This window comes from Cervus elaphus, chromosome 9 (assembly GCF_910594005.1).
Source record: "Cervus elaphus chromosome 9, mCerEla1.1, whole genome shotgun sequence".
Taxonomy (NCBI): domain Eukaryota; kingdom Metazoa; phylum Chordata; class Mammalia; order Artiodactyla; family Cervidae; genus Cervus; species Cervus elaphus.
The window spans coordinates 62,612,953-62,626,299 of NC_057823.1; the positions used below are offsets into that span (position 1 = coordinate 62,612,953).

General features: G+C 50.2%; 1 protein-coding gene across 1 annotated transcript in view; it reads left to right on the top strand.

Annotated features, from left to right (window-relative positions):
* CDX1 (caudal type homeobox 1) overlaps positions 1–6,519 on the top strand; it is a 29,429-nt gene extending 22,910 nt beyond the window's left edge. The window contains exons 3-4 of the mRNA XM_043913279.1: positions 4,557–4,702; positions 5,509–6,519. Coding sequence (XP_043769214.1) covers positions 4,557–4,702; positions 5,509–5,715 — 353 coding nt within the window. The 3' untranslated portion in view covers positions 5,716–6,519. The remainder of the gene's footprint in view (positions 1–4,556; positions 4,703–5,508) is intronic.
* The last annotated feature ends 6,828 nt before the right edge of the window (positions 6,520–13,347 follow it).

Consider the following 13,347-nt stretch of genomic DNA (forward strand, 5'->3'; position numbering starts at 1 on the left):
GTCAGGACATTTAGCCTGGAGCTTCCCAGGGCCTCTGCTGTGCATGCTTTAGGGGTGGGGAGCTTGCTAACTTCTATGGCAGCCTGATGCATATGGATGGACCGTTCCTAGCATCCTACAACCAGAGCAGAGAGAAAGACTCATTTGGAGAGTTATCCAAGGTTCTTCTCCTCCCATGCTTCACCCCTAAGAGCTGGTGGGGGGACTCCCACCCTCTCTCCCACCTACGTGCCCTGGCATCTGGCCCAGAGGGTTATTCATTAGGTGACTGGGAGTGGCCTGGCCCCCATCAGACACCTGTTACAGGAGTCCGGACTTCCCTCTTAGGCCCAGTGTCCCAAAGGCCTGTAAATCATTCATCCTGGGCCCCCTCCCTGCCCCACCGCTGTCACGCACCTCCCTGCTCCCTCCCTCCTGGGCCCCCAGGGTGGCACAGGTGATAACACGAGGGGAAAGGAGGGCTGCTCTCAGCAGTGGGGAGTTCTGGCCCAGAGCTGGGACTGGAGCCCAGGGCGCCTGATTGTCATTAAAAATACAAATTCACATCTTCAGGGGCTAAAAATGCAAATACCCCGAAGACTCCCTCCTCCCTGTGGCTCCCCAGGCTTCAGTCCCTTCTCCAGGCAGCCTGATACTGGCTTCCTGTATATTCTTTCAGAAAGAACTCTATGGGTGCACAAATATGTGTGTGTGTGTGTATATTCCATTTTTATATGAAAATAGTAACATACTATTCACACCATTTTGCCTTTTTAAAAACATAATGTTTTTAGAAATTGCTCCATATTGGCACATACAGAGCTTTATAATTTCTTCTTAATGACTGCCTAATGATCCTCTCCATGGATGTACCATCTCTTAACCAGTCCTGACTCACAGACATGTACATTGTCCTTACTTTTGTGCTATCTGAAACAGCTACCTCTCTGGGCAGTTTTCTGTGGGATCACCCCCTGGAAGAGGGATTCAGGAGTCAAAGGGCATGTGCATGTTAAATGAGGCTGAGATCACCAAGTTGGGCTCCAAGGAGGACATTCCCATTATCACCCTCTGGCCAGTAGATGGGACTTTCTGGTTCCTGGACCACACAGTGTGATTTCAAACATTTGGTTCTTTGGCAGAGCCATTTTCTCCGCAGTAAATTGTGTGCTTTGAGCAACTTCCCCAGATAGAAGTTGGTCAGTAGGTTCCTGAGCCCACTAGCCCCTCTCTTGGGTCCAGGAGGCTGTAACAGGTCCTGGGTCTTCACTGGCAGTCTTGCTAGAGGTGCAACTATGCAGAGAGGAGTAACTATGTAGCCAGAACCCCATCTCTTGTCTAGTTCCTGCTGCCCCCAGAGTTGGGGGAAAGAGCCCAGGCTGGAGGTCAGAAAACCTGAGCCCAGATTGATACCACTACCAGGCAGGATGACCCTCAGCAAGTGTCCTTTGCTGAGCCTTGATTTCCCCCATCTATGAAATGGGTGTAATGGATCCCCACTTGCTCATCAGGGAGGATAGGAGTGAGGGTTGGATGCCTGAGGAAAAGGATGTCTTTATAATCTCTTAGGCTGAGGTCTGGGTGGGTAGGAAGCCTCCTTCCCCTACTGCCAAAAGTGAATCTTTTGGGCATTTTCAACCTGAGGGCCATCCAGCCCCCGCCAGGACTTTTGGGGATCTGCCCTCACCATGGTCTGGACCCTCCCTTTCAGAAATACAAGTAGACCATGGGTCTGCAATTTGAGCTTCTAATGCCAGTGCTTAGAGGGCCATAGAGCAGGCTCTGTGGACCCCAAATCTGGTGGGGTGAGGACCTATGCACTAGAGCAGAAGCTGCAGGCCTGGTAACTGCCTGGGGCTTCAGTAACCCTGAATGTACAGGGAGTTTGGACGAGAAGAACTCACAAGGCCTCTCTTATTTGGACCTCTGGCTGCTGTATAACCATTCTGAACGTCAATATCTTCATCTATAATGTGGGAGGAGACTGAACTTCTATGACCCTTTCTGGCTTTGGCCCAGTGAGCCCAGCAGGGCTGTGGGTTCAGAGATCTGCTGGGTTCCAGCAGTGGTGGCATTAGGCAGAATTGTTTTTGAGCTGGCGTTGAATTTTCTAGGTCAAGAAGGGGCCCCATTTGGAGCCAAGGCCTCGGCGGCCACTCCCTGGTCCCTTTCCTGGGTTAGGCCTGGCTGAGGGCCGAGGCTGTCTCGTGCTGTGTCGGGCAATGGGCTGAGGTCAGTGGTTGTGGAAGAGTCCAGTGTGGTTCTGCTGCTCTGGCAGGAAACTGAAGGGAAAGAGCCCAGGAACATCTGCTGTCTCCTGTTCTCCACAAACCATTTGGCTCTTGGGAAGCCCAGCACTGTCCTGCCAAGCTGTGTGGGCTGGGTGGGGAAGGCGGAGGCTGGAACAGTGTGGGGGGGTAGTTAGTGCAGGGGTGTTGAGGGACAGGCAGGCCCAGAGCAGGGACCACGGAGATGAAGGTCAGGTTGTTGTGGGGGCATCTGGGTGAAGTGGGAGGGGGTCGATGGTTATTCAGACCGACCAGGCCCTGGTGGGATGCAGGGGTGGGTCTGAAAATGCTTGCATGTGCCTCCTGATCATAGCCACGTGCCCAGTTTCTTACAAAAGGACACTGGTATTGAGACAGGCCCTCATAGCAGCCCAGGCCAAGCATGACTCTTTAATAGTCTCTCCAGACAGACCTCTGATCCCAGCCCAAAAGAAATCCCTGACATTAACCCATCCAGTTCCTGGTCCAAGGCTGAGTCTCATGTGGCAGCCAAGCTACCACCTTCTTTCTCCTGAGTTATGGCAGGTCTCCCCACACTTCTGCCATTCTCACGGTCTGTTCTCTATGAAGCAGCCAGAGGCATCTTAAGAGGCATCTTAAAACCTACATCAAACCTCATGTCTCCTCTGCTCAAAACCCTGTAATGGCTCCTGTCGCAGACAGAGCAAAACCCAGGGTCCTTTCCATGGCCTGTGGGCCTTGCATGACCTGCCCACTCCTTCTGCTCATGGCATCCTGGGCACACCAGCCTCCTCACTGTTCCTCCCTCTTCAGACAGCAGGCACGTCCCCACCTCAGGGCCTTTGCACCTACTGTTCCCTCTGCTTGGGCACCTCTTCCCCAGACAGCTGCATTGTTCTTTCCCTCACTTCCTTTAGATCTTTGCTCAAGCTCCCCTTCAAGGTAAGGCCTTCATGGACCACTCCATTTAAAATCATAGCCTCTCTCCTCCCTAAATTCCCAGTCCTTCTTTTTTTTTTTTCATTTATTTTTATTAGTTGGAGGCTAATTACTTCACAACATTTCAGTGGGTTTTGTCATACATTGACATGAATCAGCCACCAGTCCTTCTTTTTTCTCTGAAATACTTTTCATCAATTAACATAAATAATTTTCATATTTTTTAATTTTTACTTATCTCCCTCCACTAGAACCTAAGCTTCATGAGGGCAGGGACTTTTAATTTTGCTCACTGCTGTACCCAGGACTTGGCTCGCAGCAGGAACTCTGTAAATATCTGTGGGCTGATCTGAGCACTCCTGCGTGAGTCTGGGCTCAGGCTGGAGTGTGAATGGCTCCAAGCAGACCAGCCCCCGGCATGCAGCTCCAGCTCAGGGCTTGTGTCTAGAACCACGGTCTTTTGAGGAACCTGACACGTCCTGGGGAACAACCAGCAGCCCCAATACTTTCTGTCTGATTGTTTGGCCAGCAACCAGTTGGCATTCAACAGGAACTGAGGAGCATATACCCCAGGGCAGTTCCTGAAAGCTTCCTGCTTCCAGCCTCTGGCTGTGGCGGCCCTTCCTGCTTTCTCCACCACAGGAGAGAAGAGCAGCCGATGTCTCTGTCTCAACCTACCCTTGCTGCCAGGTGTTCCTCCAAGGATCCCTGAATGAGAACCACCTGGGGAGCTTGTGAAAGATGCAGATTCCACCCCAAGGCTTTCTAGTCTGCATGCTCAGTGACGCTCTGGAAGCTGTGTTTTTCACAAGTTCCCCATGTGTCTGTGTGCGGCCACACCTGGGAACTGGTGCATAAAGGCTGGTGGGCCGGGCAGTCAGAGTAGGGCTCTGGGTCAGCAGACCTGGCTGAAACCCCACCTTCACCTGCAGCTTGCTGGGTAAACCTGGGCAAGTTGCACCCTGTCTCTGAGCCTCGTGCTCAGTCGCTCAGACGTGTCCGACTCTGTGATCCCATGGACTGTAGCCTGTCAGGCTCCTCTGTCCGTGGGATTCTCCAGGCAAGACTACTGGAGTGGGTTACCATACTCTCCTCCAGGGGATCTTTCTGACCCAGGGATTGAGCCCACATTCCCTGCATCTCCTGCATTACAGGCGGATACTTTGCCTGCTGAACCATCGAGGAAGCCTCTCTCTCAGTGTTAGGGACCCTAGATGGGCATGAGAACAGTGCTTGACTCCCACGTTGGGAGTCTCCAAGCCTGATTGTTACTCTCTCAGCATTCTTCTCCAGGGGGCCTGGATTGCTCTTCCTCCTGGGAGCCCTGCCTTGCCCTTTTGCAGGCTCCTCTCCCCACTCATCTCTCCCCCTGGCACTTCTGCTTCTCAGGTAAGACCCGGACCAAGGACAAATACCGCGTGGTCTATACTGACCACCAGCGCCTGGAGCTGGAGAAGGAGTTCCACTACAGCCGTTACATCACCATCCGGCGGAAATCAGAGCTGGCCGCCAACCTGGGGCTCACTGAACGGCAGGTGTGTAGGGCCCCTACTTCGGCTGCAGGAGCAGCACTGCGAGTCTGGCCTCCAGGCTACCAGGCAGATTATGGAGCTCAGTCAAGGGAGAACAGAGAGGCTGTCTCCTGGCCATGGTCATACAACAGAACAGGAACTGAGCTGCTGCCATAAATCCCCTGGCCAATAAAACCCAATATCCCTGGGCACCAATAGGGGGATAGGGGGTCTGATTAATTATAGGCTACAGCGGGCTTTGATCAGTGCTGTTTAAATCCAGAGGAGGGAGCAGTCACAGGGAGCACAGGGAAGGCTTCCTGGAGGAGGGGTATTGGAGCATGGCTTTGGAAGATGGAGAGGAAGAGGGTTACAGAAAAAGTTGTCTTAAGAGTAAAGGAGCAGGGGTGGAGGGGTGGCTGTGGGGGTGGGAGGGAGGCTCAAAAGGGAGGGAATACATGTATACTTATGACTGACTCATGCTGTTGCACAGCAGAAACCAACACAACATTGTAAACCAATTATCTTCCAATTAAAAATAAATAAAATTTAAAAATTAAAATAAAAAGTAAAGTAAAGGGATGGAGGAACTGCTGCAACTCCTATATATTGCTGGGCAGAATAAAAAAATATTACCGGTACTTCAAAAAAAACAAGTTCCAGAAGGGGAGAACATGTTCAGGGTACATGAACGGTTGGGGTAGCTGGAGCCGGAGGGAAGCCCCAAATGCCACAGTAAGAAACAAGAGCTCCGCTGCACTCTCCCTTCCTCTTGCTCTGTCATTCAGTCTCCACACCGTCCGCCCCATCTCTGTTCTCTGACCCCACAGGTGAAGATCTGGTTCCAAAACCGGCGGGCCAAGGAGCGCAAAGTGAACAAGAAGAAACAGCAGCAGCAGCCTCCACAGCCACCCCCACCAGCCCATGACATCACCCCCACCCCAGCAGGGCCACCCCTGGGGGGCCTGTGCCCCAGCTCAGCCAGCCTCCTGGGCGCCTCCTCCCCAGTGCCTGTCAAGGAGGAATATCTTCCATAGCCCCCTGACCAGCCTTGTGGGCTGGGGGCCTTGAGGACTCAGGTGCTGGGAATGTGGCTCCTGCTGGGGCCCAGGAATCTGAGTCCTAAGCCATGCCACTGACCTTCTGAGTAACCCTGGACAAATCACCCACCTACTCCCTGCACCCCCTGGGCCCACCCATGCAGTGAACATGTTGAATAGGACCTTTTCCCCGCTTTGGTGTTCTAGGCCTCAGGGGGATAAGGGTGCCTGGGGTGGGAAGTCTTAATCCCCAGGGAGCTAGGTGAGGAGGGGCTAGCTCCTCCTCCATAGGCTCAAAGGTGGGAGGCTGTTGTAGGGACCAGACTCCTGGAGAAAGGAGATGGAATCCAGAGAAGATGGCTTGCAGACCAAGACCTGAGGGGGTCCAAGGGAAGGGTGTCAGCCGCCACCTGCCTTTTCCTGCAGGCTCACGTCTACCTGCCCCCATAATCACGTGCCTCGAACCCTCTTCTTGCGGAATGCAAAGCACAAAGCCCGCAGGATTGAGCCTGGGCAAGAGATGACCGTCCTCTCTGAGCTACACAGCATATCCCCTCACACCCATTCTCAGTGGGGTTTCCAGATTGTGGGGAGGCCTCTGAAGGGGACATAGGGGCAGAGTCTACCCTACCAAGTTTCTACCACCCCACCAGGCTGTCCCTTGGGGAGCAGGCCTCAGAGAGCCCCCAGAGGACTTTCTCTGAACCAAACAGACCTCACAACTGGGCAAGTGTGTTGCACAGAGAATGGAATCTCTTGGATGCAGCGTCAAGAATAAATTTTTTTTTCTCTTTTTAAAAATGTATAAAAATCATTATACATAGCACGAAAATATTTAAAAAGTGTAAATCATCCTCATCTTTCTCAGCAACTGCATAGTCCCTCCTAGTCTCTGAAGGCCTACAACAAGGTCACCTTTAAAACACATTTTAAAGATCAAAACACAACATCATTAGAGTAAGTCTATGAGACTATGTCAAATTTTAAGTCCATTTTGTAAGCAGAATCATCAGATTCAATCTTTCAGTCTTTTGAATTTTTCAAACACTCAGGGATTTCTCTTAACAGATGACATTCATTGGGCACTCCCACTTGCCAGGCATAGGGAATGCACACTCCTTGCCCCCAGAATTCCCAGTCTGAGCTATGCTTTAGGTATCAGGGGAGCAGAGCATCCAGGGAGTCCAGAGAGAGCTCCCAGCTTATCTTTGAGGGTCTGGAAGGCTTCCTGGAGAAGGTGATGTTTGAAGTGAGGCCTATAGGACTAGTGGGTGTTGTCAAGCCAAGAAGGAGGAATGGTTAAAAAAAAAAAAGATTATGAACAACATGAGCTTGAAGTTTACTTTTTAGAAACTCCTGAGAAAAGCTGCTATTTTCAGCTCCCTTTCAGAGGTGGAGAGGAGTCTGTTGCCTGGGGCCTTCACTCCCTAGAGGGTTCCGGTGCCAGCTGCCTGCCCCTCTGTTTACTGTTCTGGGAGGTGGCCCAGCCATAAAAACTGTGTGCAGTCTTCCTGCCTGCCCTTTGCTCCTGGGGCACATTACAACAGTGCGTGAGGTGGATTCAGTCCCCACATGAGTCCCTGAAGAGCAGAGGCTCTCCTCTCTCCTCCTTCTCCTCCTGGTGGCCTGGGAGGCATCATGGCTTAACTGAGGATGGTGGACATCTAAGACATGGGGACCTGGTGGAACCAGGGGAAAGGACCAGGCTTCCAGGAGCAGAGGAAGAAGATGGGTGGCAGGGTGGCTAGCAGTGATTGAATATAGTTTTCTGACCTTCAGAAACATTTGCTGTGTGACCCTTGGGTAATTGCTTCCCCCCTTTGAGCCTCATTTCCCCATCTGTAAGACAAAGGAGCTTGTTTATCAAGGGAAAAAAATGACTGTGGTCAAGTAAGTTTGGGAAGTCCTGGAGACTCAACCCTTCTGGGATAGTCACAGTGGTGCATTAACACATCAAAGACTGACAAGTCCCACAGCAAAGAAACCCCCTGAATTTTCTTTAATCCAGCATTCCCCATGCTTCACTATCCAGGAGACCCCTACTGGCATCTACCAGCACCCCACAGAAGACTGTGTGCTCTGGAGTGTGGGGCTGGAGGGCCACACTTCAGCTGTGACTCAGTGTTTAGTTAGCAAGATTCTGTTGTCACAAGGCCTGGACTCCAGCTTGGCTACTTCCAAGCTGTGAGACTTCAGGCAAGTTACTTAGCATCTCTGAGCCTCAGCATCCCCATGTGTCAAATGGAAATAAAATACTCTAAGCTGTCTCAGAATTGTGTTTAGCAGAGGGCCTGACATGCAATAAGTCCTGTGTTTTAGCCACCTGCTCCCAGGGCTGCTATATCCTAGGGTGAGACACTGGCAGGCCTGACTGATGCTCTAACTACCCCTGCCCCCAGGGCTGAGGACAGATGGCGGCTGGGAGGATCTGAGGCAGGACAAGCTTGTCTCCAGCCACAGGAAGACCTCTGTGGGGCTGGAGGTTAGTCTCCAGGCTGGCAGGCTGAGGAAATTGCAGCTGCTGTCTACTGGAAAATCCGGGGGTTGGGTGAGAACCACAGGTTGGGCTGGCCATCACCTGTCAACTGCTGTTTGAGCTTCATGGGAAAGGAAACTTTGATCTAAGACATCTTCCAAGCAGTGTCTTGAGATGCCATGTGAGATAATACATTCCCTGCCACACAGAGAGTTCCACCAGATCTGGGGGTGTTGTAATGGCTCAGGAAAAGGACCCCTCATGTACTGTCAGACCCTGCAGTCACCCCAGTGCTAAGAGGTGTTCGGGTTTTCCTATCAAGAATGACCCGGTGCTGCTTCTGCTTTGCATATAGTGACTTTGTGCTTCCCCCCTGGCTGGGTGGCAGGCCCTGAGTTGGTATTAGAGATGGGAGAAGTGTGGAGGCAAAAATGACACCTGACCTGGCCTGGCTGTGCAAGGCCCAGGGCCTAGTCACGGCCTCTAGCAAATCCGAAACATGCGTGTTAGCACTACATTTCTGTAGACCCCTAACACCATGTTGAGAACCTGAGTCTTGTGGACGAGACTCCGTCACTGATGGCCAAGAGCCTGGTGTGGGCTGAGTGGAGAGGGCCACAGATCAAGACCAGGGAGGGACTCGGGGCTGGGAGTGGAGTATCCACACAGAGGAGGTCTCTAGCCAGGAAGCCGACCTGGCTCTAAGTGGATGAGATGCCCAACCAGTGGGACACAGAAGCTGGGAGCAGAGCAGGTGTAGGATGGGGCGGCTTCAGAGGGTATGGCCGCTCCAGAACTACTTTCTCTGAATCTCACCAGATGGACTAGCAGTCTGGATCCTCATCTTTCACAGTCACCACTGGCTGGTGTAACAAAACACATGCTCTACAGCGATAAAGTCTGAACATTTAAGCAAACTAAAAATGTTTATTTATATGCATTTAAAAATATCTTCCTATATAATAAAAGGAAGTACATTTTCATCTCACATTTTCTTTAAGACCAGTACATATCCCCATTTTTCTGGTTTGATGTGAGACTAAGAAAAATAAAGGCGAGAGAGAGGGAAGGGGGAAAGAGAAATAGATTATGTATTAGGTTTGGATTCCTAACTAGTTATTTTGCCAAGTGGTACCCAAATTTCCCCTCGGAGGGGGAAGGGGTAGTGTTGAGAACAACTGTCAAATGTGCTCAGTGGCAGAACTCATGGCCAGTTGCATGATCATAAAACTAGAGTTTCAGAGGGTGACTGACTCATGTGGACAATGTCTTGTGAAAAATGTTGAGGGGGTTGTTTGTTGTATGAAGTACAGACTTTTCCAACAAGGGCTGTGGTGATGAGGGTGAAGATGGAGGAAGCTGTGATATGGAGGGCAGAGCCTGGGTGGGGTCAGACTCCTTGATTCCTCGCCTCACTTGCCTCTACTTCACTGAATGATTTTCCAAGTCCTGCTTCCTCTGGGCCTCACTTTCCCCATGTGAAAGGTGAGCCCCAGTGACTGCTGGTGCTGTTTGGTGGTCACCTCATGATGTATTTGAGAATGGCTAAAGTCCCAGCCCCATTCCCTTCTCCTCCTCTAGGGCTGGCTCCCTCCAGGGCTGGATCTCGGGGGAGCAGGTGCTACTGGGAAGTGGCAACAAGGAGGCAAGTCTTTTAGGGTTCCTGAGCCAATGCCTTGTCTCTACTCCCTGTTCCCATGCTTCTCTGCGCCTTGCTTAGAGTCTAATGAAATCTACAAGTCAATGAGAGGGAGTGGTTCGGTCAAGCTGCCACCCATCCTGTAAGAGGTGTGATGGCAGCCACAGGCCCCTGGATCCAGGAACCACTGGCTTTTGCCTCTCCCCAGGCATGGCCTGGAAGCAGAGATCAAATTGCCAACATCTGTTGGATCATCGAAAAAGCAAGAGAGTTCCAGAAAAACATCTACTTTATTGACTATGCCAAAGCCTTTGACTATGTGGATCACAACAAAATGTGGAAAATTCTTCAAAAGATGGGGAATACCAGATCACCTTACCTGCCTCCTGAGAAATCTGTATACAGGTCAAGAAGCAACAGTTAGAGCCAGACATGGAACAACAGACTGGTTCCAACCTGGGAAAGGAGTACATGAAGGCTGTATATTGTCACCCTGCTCATTTAACTTATATGCAGAGTACATCGTGAGAAATGCTGGGCTGGCTGAAGCACAAGCTGGAATCAAGATTGCTGGGAGAAATATCAATAACCTCAGATACGCAGATGATACCACCCTTATGGCAGAAAGTGAAGAACTAAAGAGCCTCTTGATGAAAGTGAAAGAGGAGAGTGAAAAAGTTGGCTTAAAGCTCAACATTCAGAAAACTAAGATCATGGCATCTGGTCCCATCACTTCGTGGCAAATAGAAGAGGAAACAATGGAAACCTTGAGAGACTTTTTTTTTGGGGGGGGGGGGTGCTCCAAAATCACTGCAGATGGTGACTGCAGCCATGAAATTAAAAGATGCTTGCTCCTTGGAAGAAAAGCTATGACCAACCTAGACAGCATATTAAAAAGCAGAGACATTATTTTGCTGACAAAGGTCCATCTAGTCAAAGCTATGGTTTTTCCAGTAGTCATGTATGGATGAGAGAGCTGGACTATAAAGAAAGCTGAGCACCGAAGAATTGATGCTTTTGAAATGTGGTGTTGGAGAAGACTTTTGAGAGTCCCTTGGACTGCAAGGAGATCAAACCAGTCAATCCTAAAAGAAATTAGTCCTGAATATTCATTGGAAGGATTGGTGGTGAAACTGGAGCTCCAGTACTTTGGCCACCTGATGCGAAGAACTGACTCATTGCAAAAGACCCTGATGCTGGGAAAGATGGAGGGCAGGAGGAGAAGGGGACAACAGAGGATGAGATGGCTAGATGGCATCACTGACTCAATAGACATGCGTTTGAGCAGGCTCCAGGAGTTGGTGATGAACAGGGAAGCCTGGCATGTTGCAGTCCATGGGGTCGCAGAGTCAGACACGACTGAGTGACTAAACTGAACTGACAGAGGCATGGCCTTAGGCCCTCCTGGCTTTATCTTCAAAGCGCAAAGATTTCAGTGAAGTGGGCATACAACCTCACTCCTCGAAGACAGTTTCCTCAGGTGCAAAATGGGGATGCACAAACTTGACTTTCCAGGCTGTTGGAAAGAACTAAAATTTAGATATTGGATATGAGTTCAATGCACACAGTAGGGCTCAATGAATTCCCTTTCACTTCACATTCATGGCTAAGGGCCTCCTTTCTTCCTGGGTCTGGAGAGGCCCTGCCTGCCCTGTGAGGCCAGGCTTAAAGAAAGGAGCAGCTGGGTGGGACCTAAAAACCACTCCGCTCCAAAATCACTGCAGACGGTAATTGCAGCCATGAAACTAAAAGATGCTTGCTCCTTGGAAGAAAAGTTATGACAAACCTAGAGAGCATATTAAAAAGCAGGGACATTACTTTGCTGACAAGGGCCTGTATAGTCAAAGCTATGGTTTTTCAAGTAGTTATGTATGGGTGTGAGAGCTGGACCGTAAAGAAGGTTGAGCACCAGAGAATTGATACTTTCGAATTGTGGTGCTGGAGAAGACTCTTGAGAGTCCCTTGGACAACAAGGAGATCAAACCAGTCAATCCTAAAGGAAATCAACCCTGAATATTCCTTAGAAGGAGTGATGCAGAAGATGAAACTCCAATACTTTGTCCACGAGCCGACTCACTAGAAAAGACCCTGATGCTGGGAAAGATTGAGGGCAGGAGGAGAAGGGGGTGATGGAGGATGAGATGGTTGGATGGCATCACTGACTCAATGGACATGAAAACTCCAGGAGATAGTGAAGGACAGGGAAGACTGGCGTGCTGCAGTCCATGTGGTTGCAAATAGTCAGACCCAATTTAGCAACTGAATAACAACAAGTGGGACCTGGGGAGGAGAGGTAGGCCTGGGAGCCCGCCAGGTCCTTTATCCAATCCTGTGCTGTGCTTTAAACTCTTCCTGTCCCCCACTCCACGGAGAGGAGAGGCAGCAGACACTTAATCTCTTTCTCCCCAGAGATCTCCCCATGTTGGCTGCGAGTAGGGCAATGCCGTGAGTGTCTGAACTGGGACACTTCTGAGAGTGAAAGGAGCATGATTTGCAATGTATATGCTGGGCCTGCTACCAAATACGGGTTCAGTTCCACAAACCAATGCATATAATCGTGCTTGCTCAGTCATTTCCGACTCTTTGTGACCCCATGGACTATAGCCCACCAGGCTCCTCTGTCCATGGAATTTTCCAGACAACGATACTGGAGTTGGCTGCCATTTCCTACTCCAGGGGATCTTCCCAACCCAGGGAAAGAACCTGAGTCTCTTGCATCTCCTGCATTAGCAGGTAGATTCTTTATCACTGTACCACCTAGGAAGCCCTAGGTAATAATTTCCCATCCTACCTGTGGGCTCACTGGACCCTCACAACACTCTGAGAAGTCAGCCAAGCCCAAATTGGCTGATGACCCACTTTACAGATAGGAAACTAGAACATTTTCAAGGTCATACTTCTGGGGAACAGGAACCCACGTGTTCATGATCTAAGTCGCTAATTATCACCACCATACAGTGGCACATCCCCTATTTTTTCTCCTTACCCCAAAGTTCTTGTTTCACTTTCATCCCAAGGAAAGAGGCATGTTCAGGACTACTACTAGTCTAGAAGGTCCATGAGGCCTGACTCTGTCACAGCGCCCCTCACTAGCTCTGTGAACTTAACTCAACCTCCCTGTGCTTTGGTTTCCCCTTCTGTTAAACAAAGATAACAACCTCTTCTCCAGGTCACTGTGTTGAGAAAACATTAGCACCTAGCCTAGGATCTGGCGCACTTTAGGTGCTCAATAAATATTGGTAGGTTAGGTGATTGAATAAATACCTGACTACTGGCTGTTCATTTGTTGGCAAGAGTGGACAACCCATACTGGTCCATAAATGTTTACTGAGCCCCTACAATGTGCCAGGCCCTATGCTAAAAGTTTTCTTTGTACAAACTTCCTAGATTCCTCACATCCTTGTCAGGAAGGTAAGTTTGTTGTTCCCACTTTCCAGGTAAAGAAGCGACAGCACAGAGAGTTTAAGTCAGGTGGACAGGGTCTCCACAGAAAAGAGGAGGCACAGGGATGCCG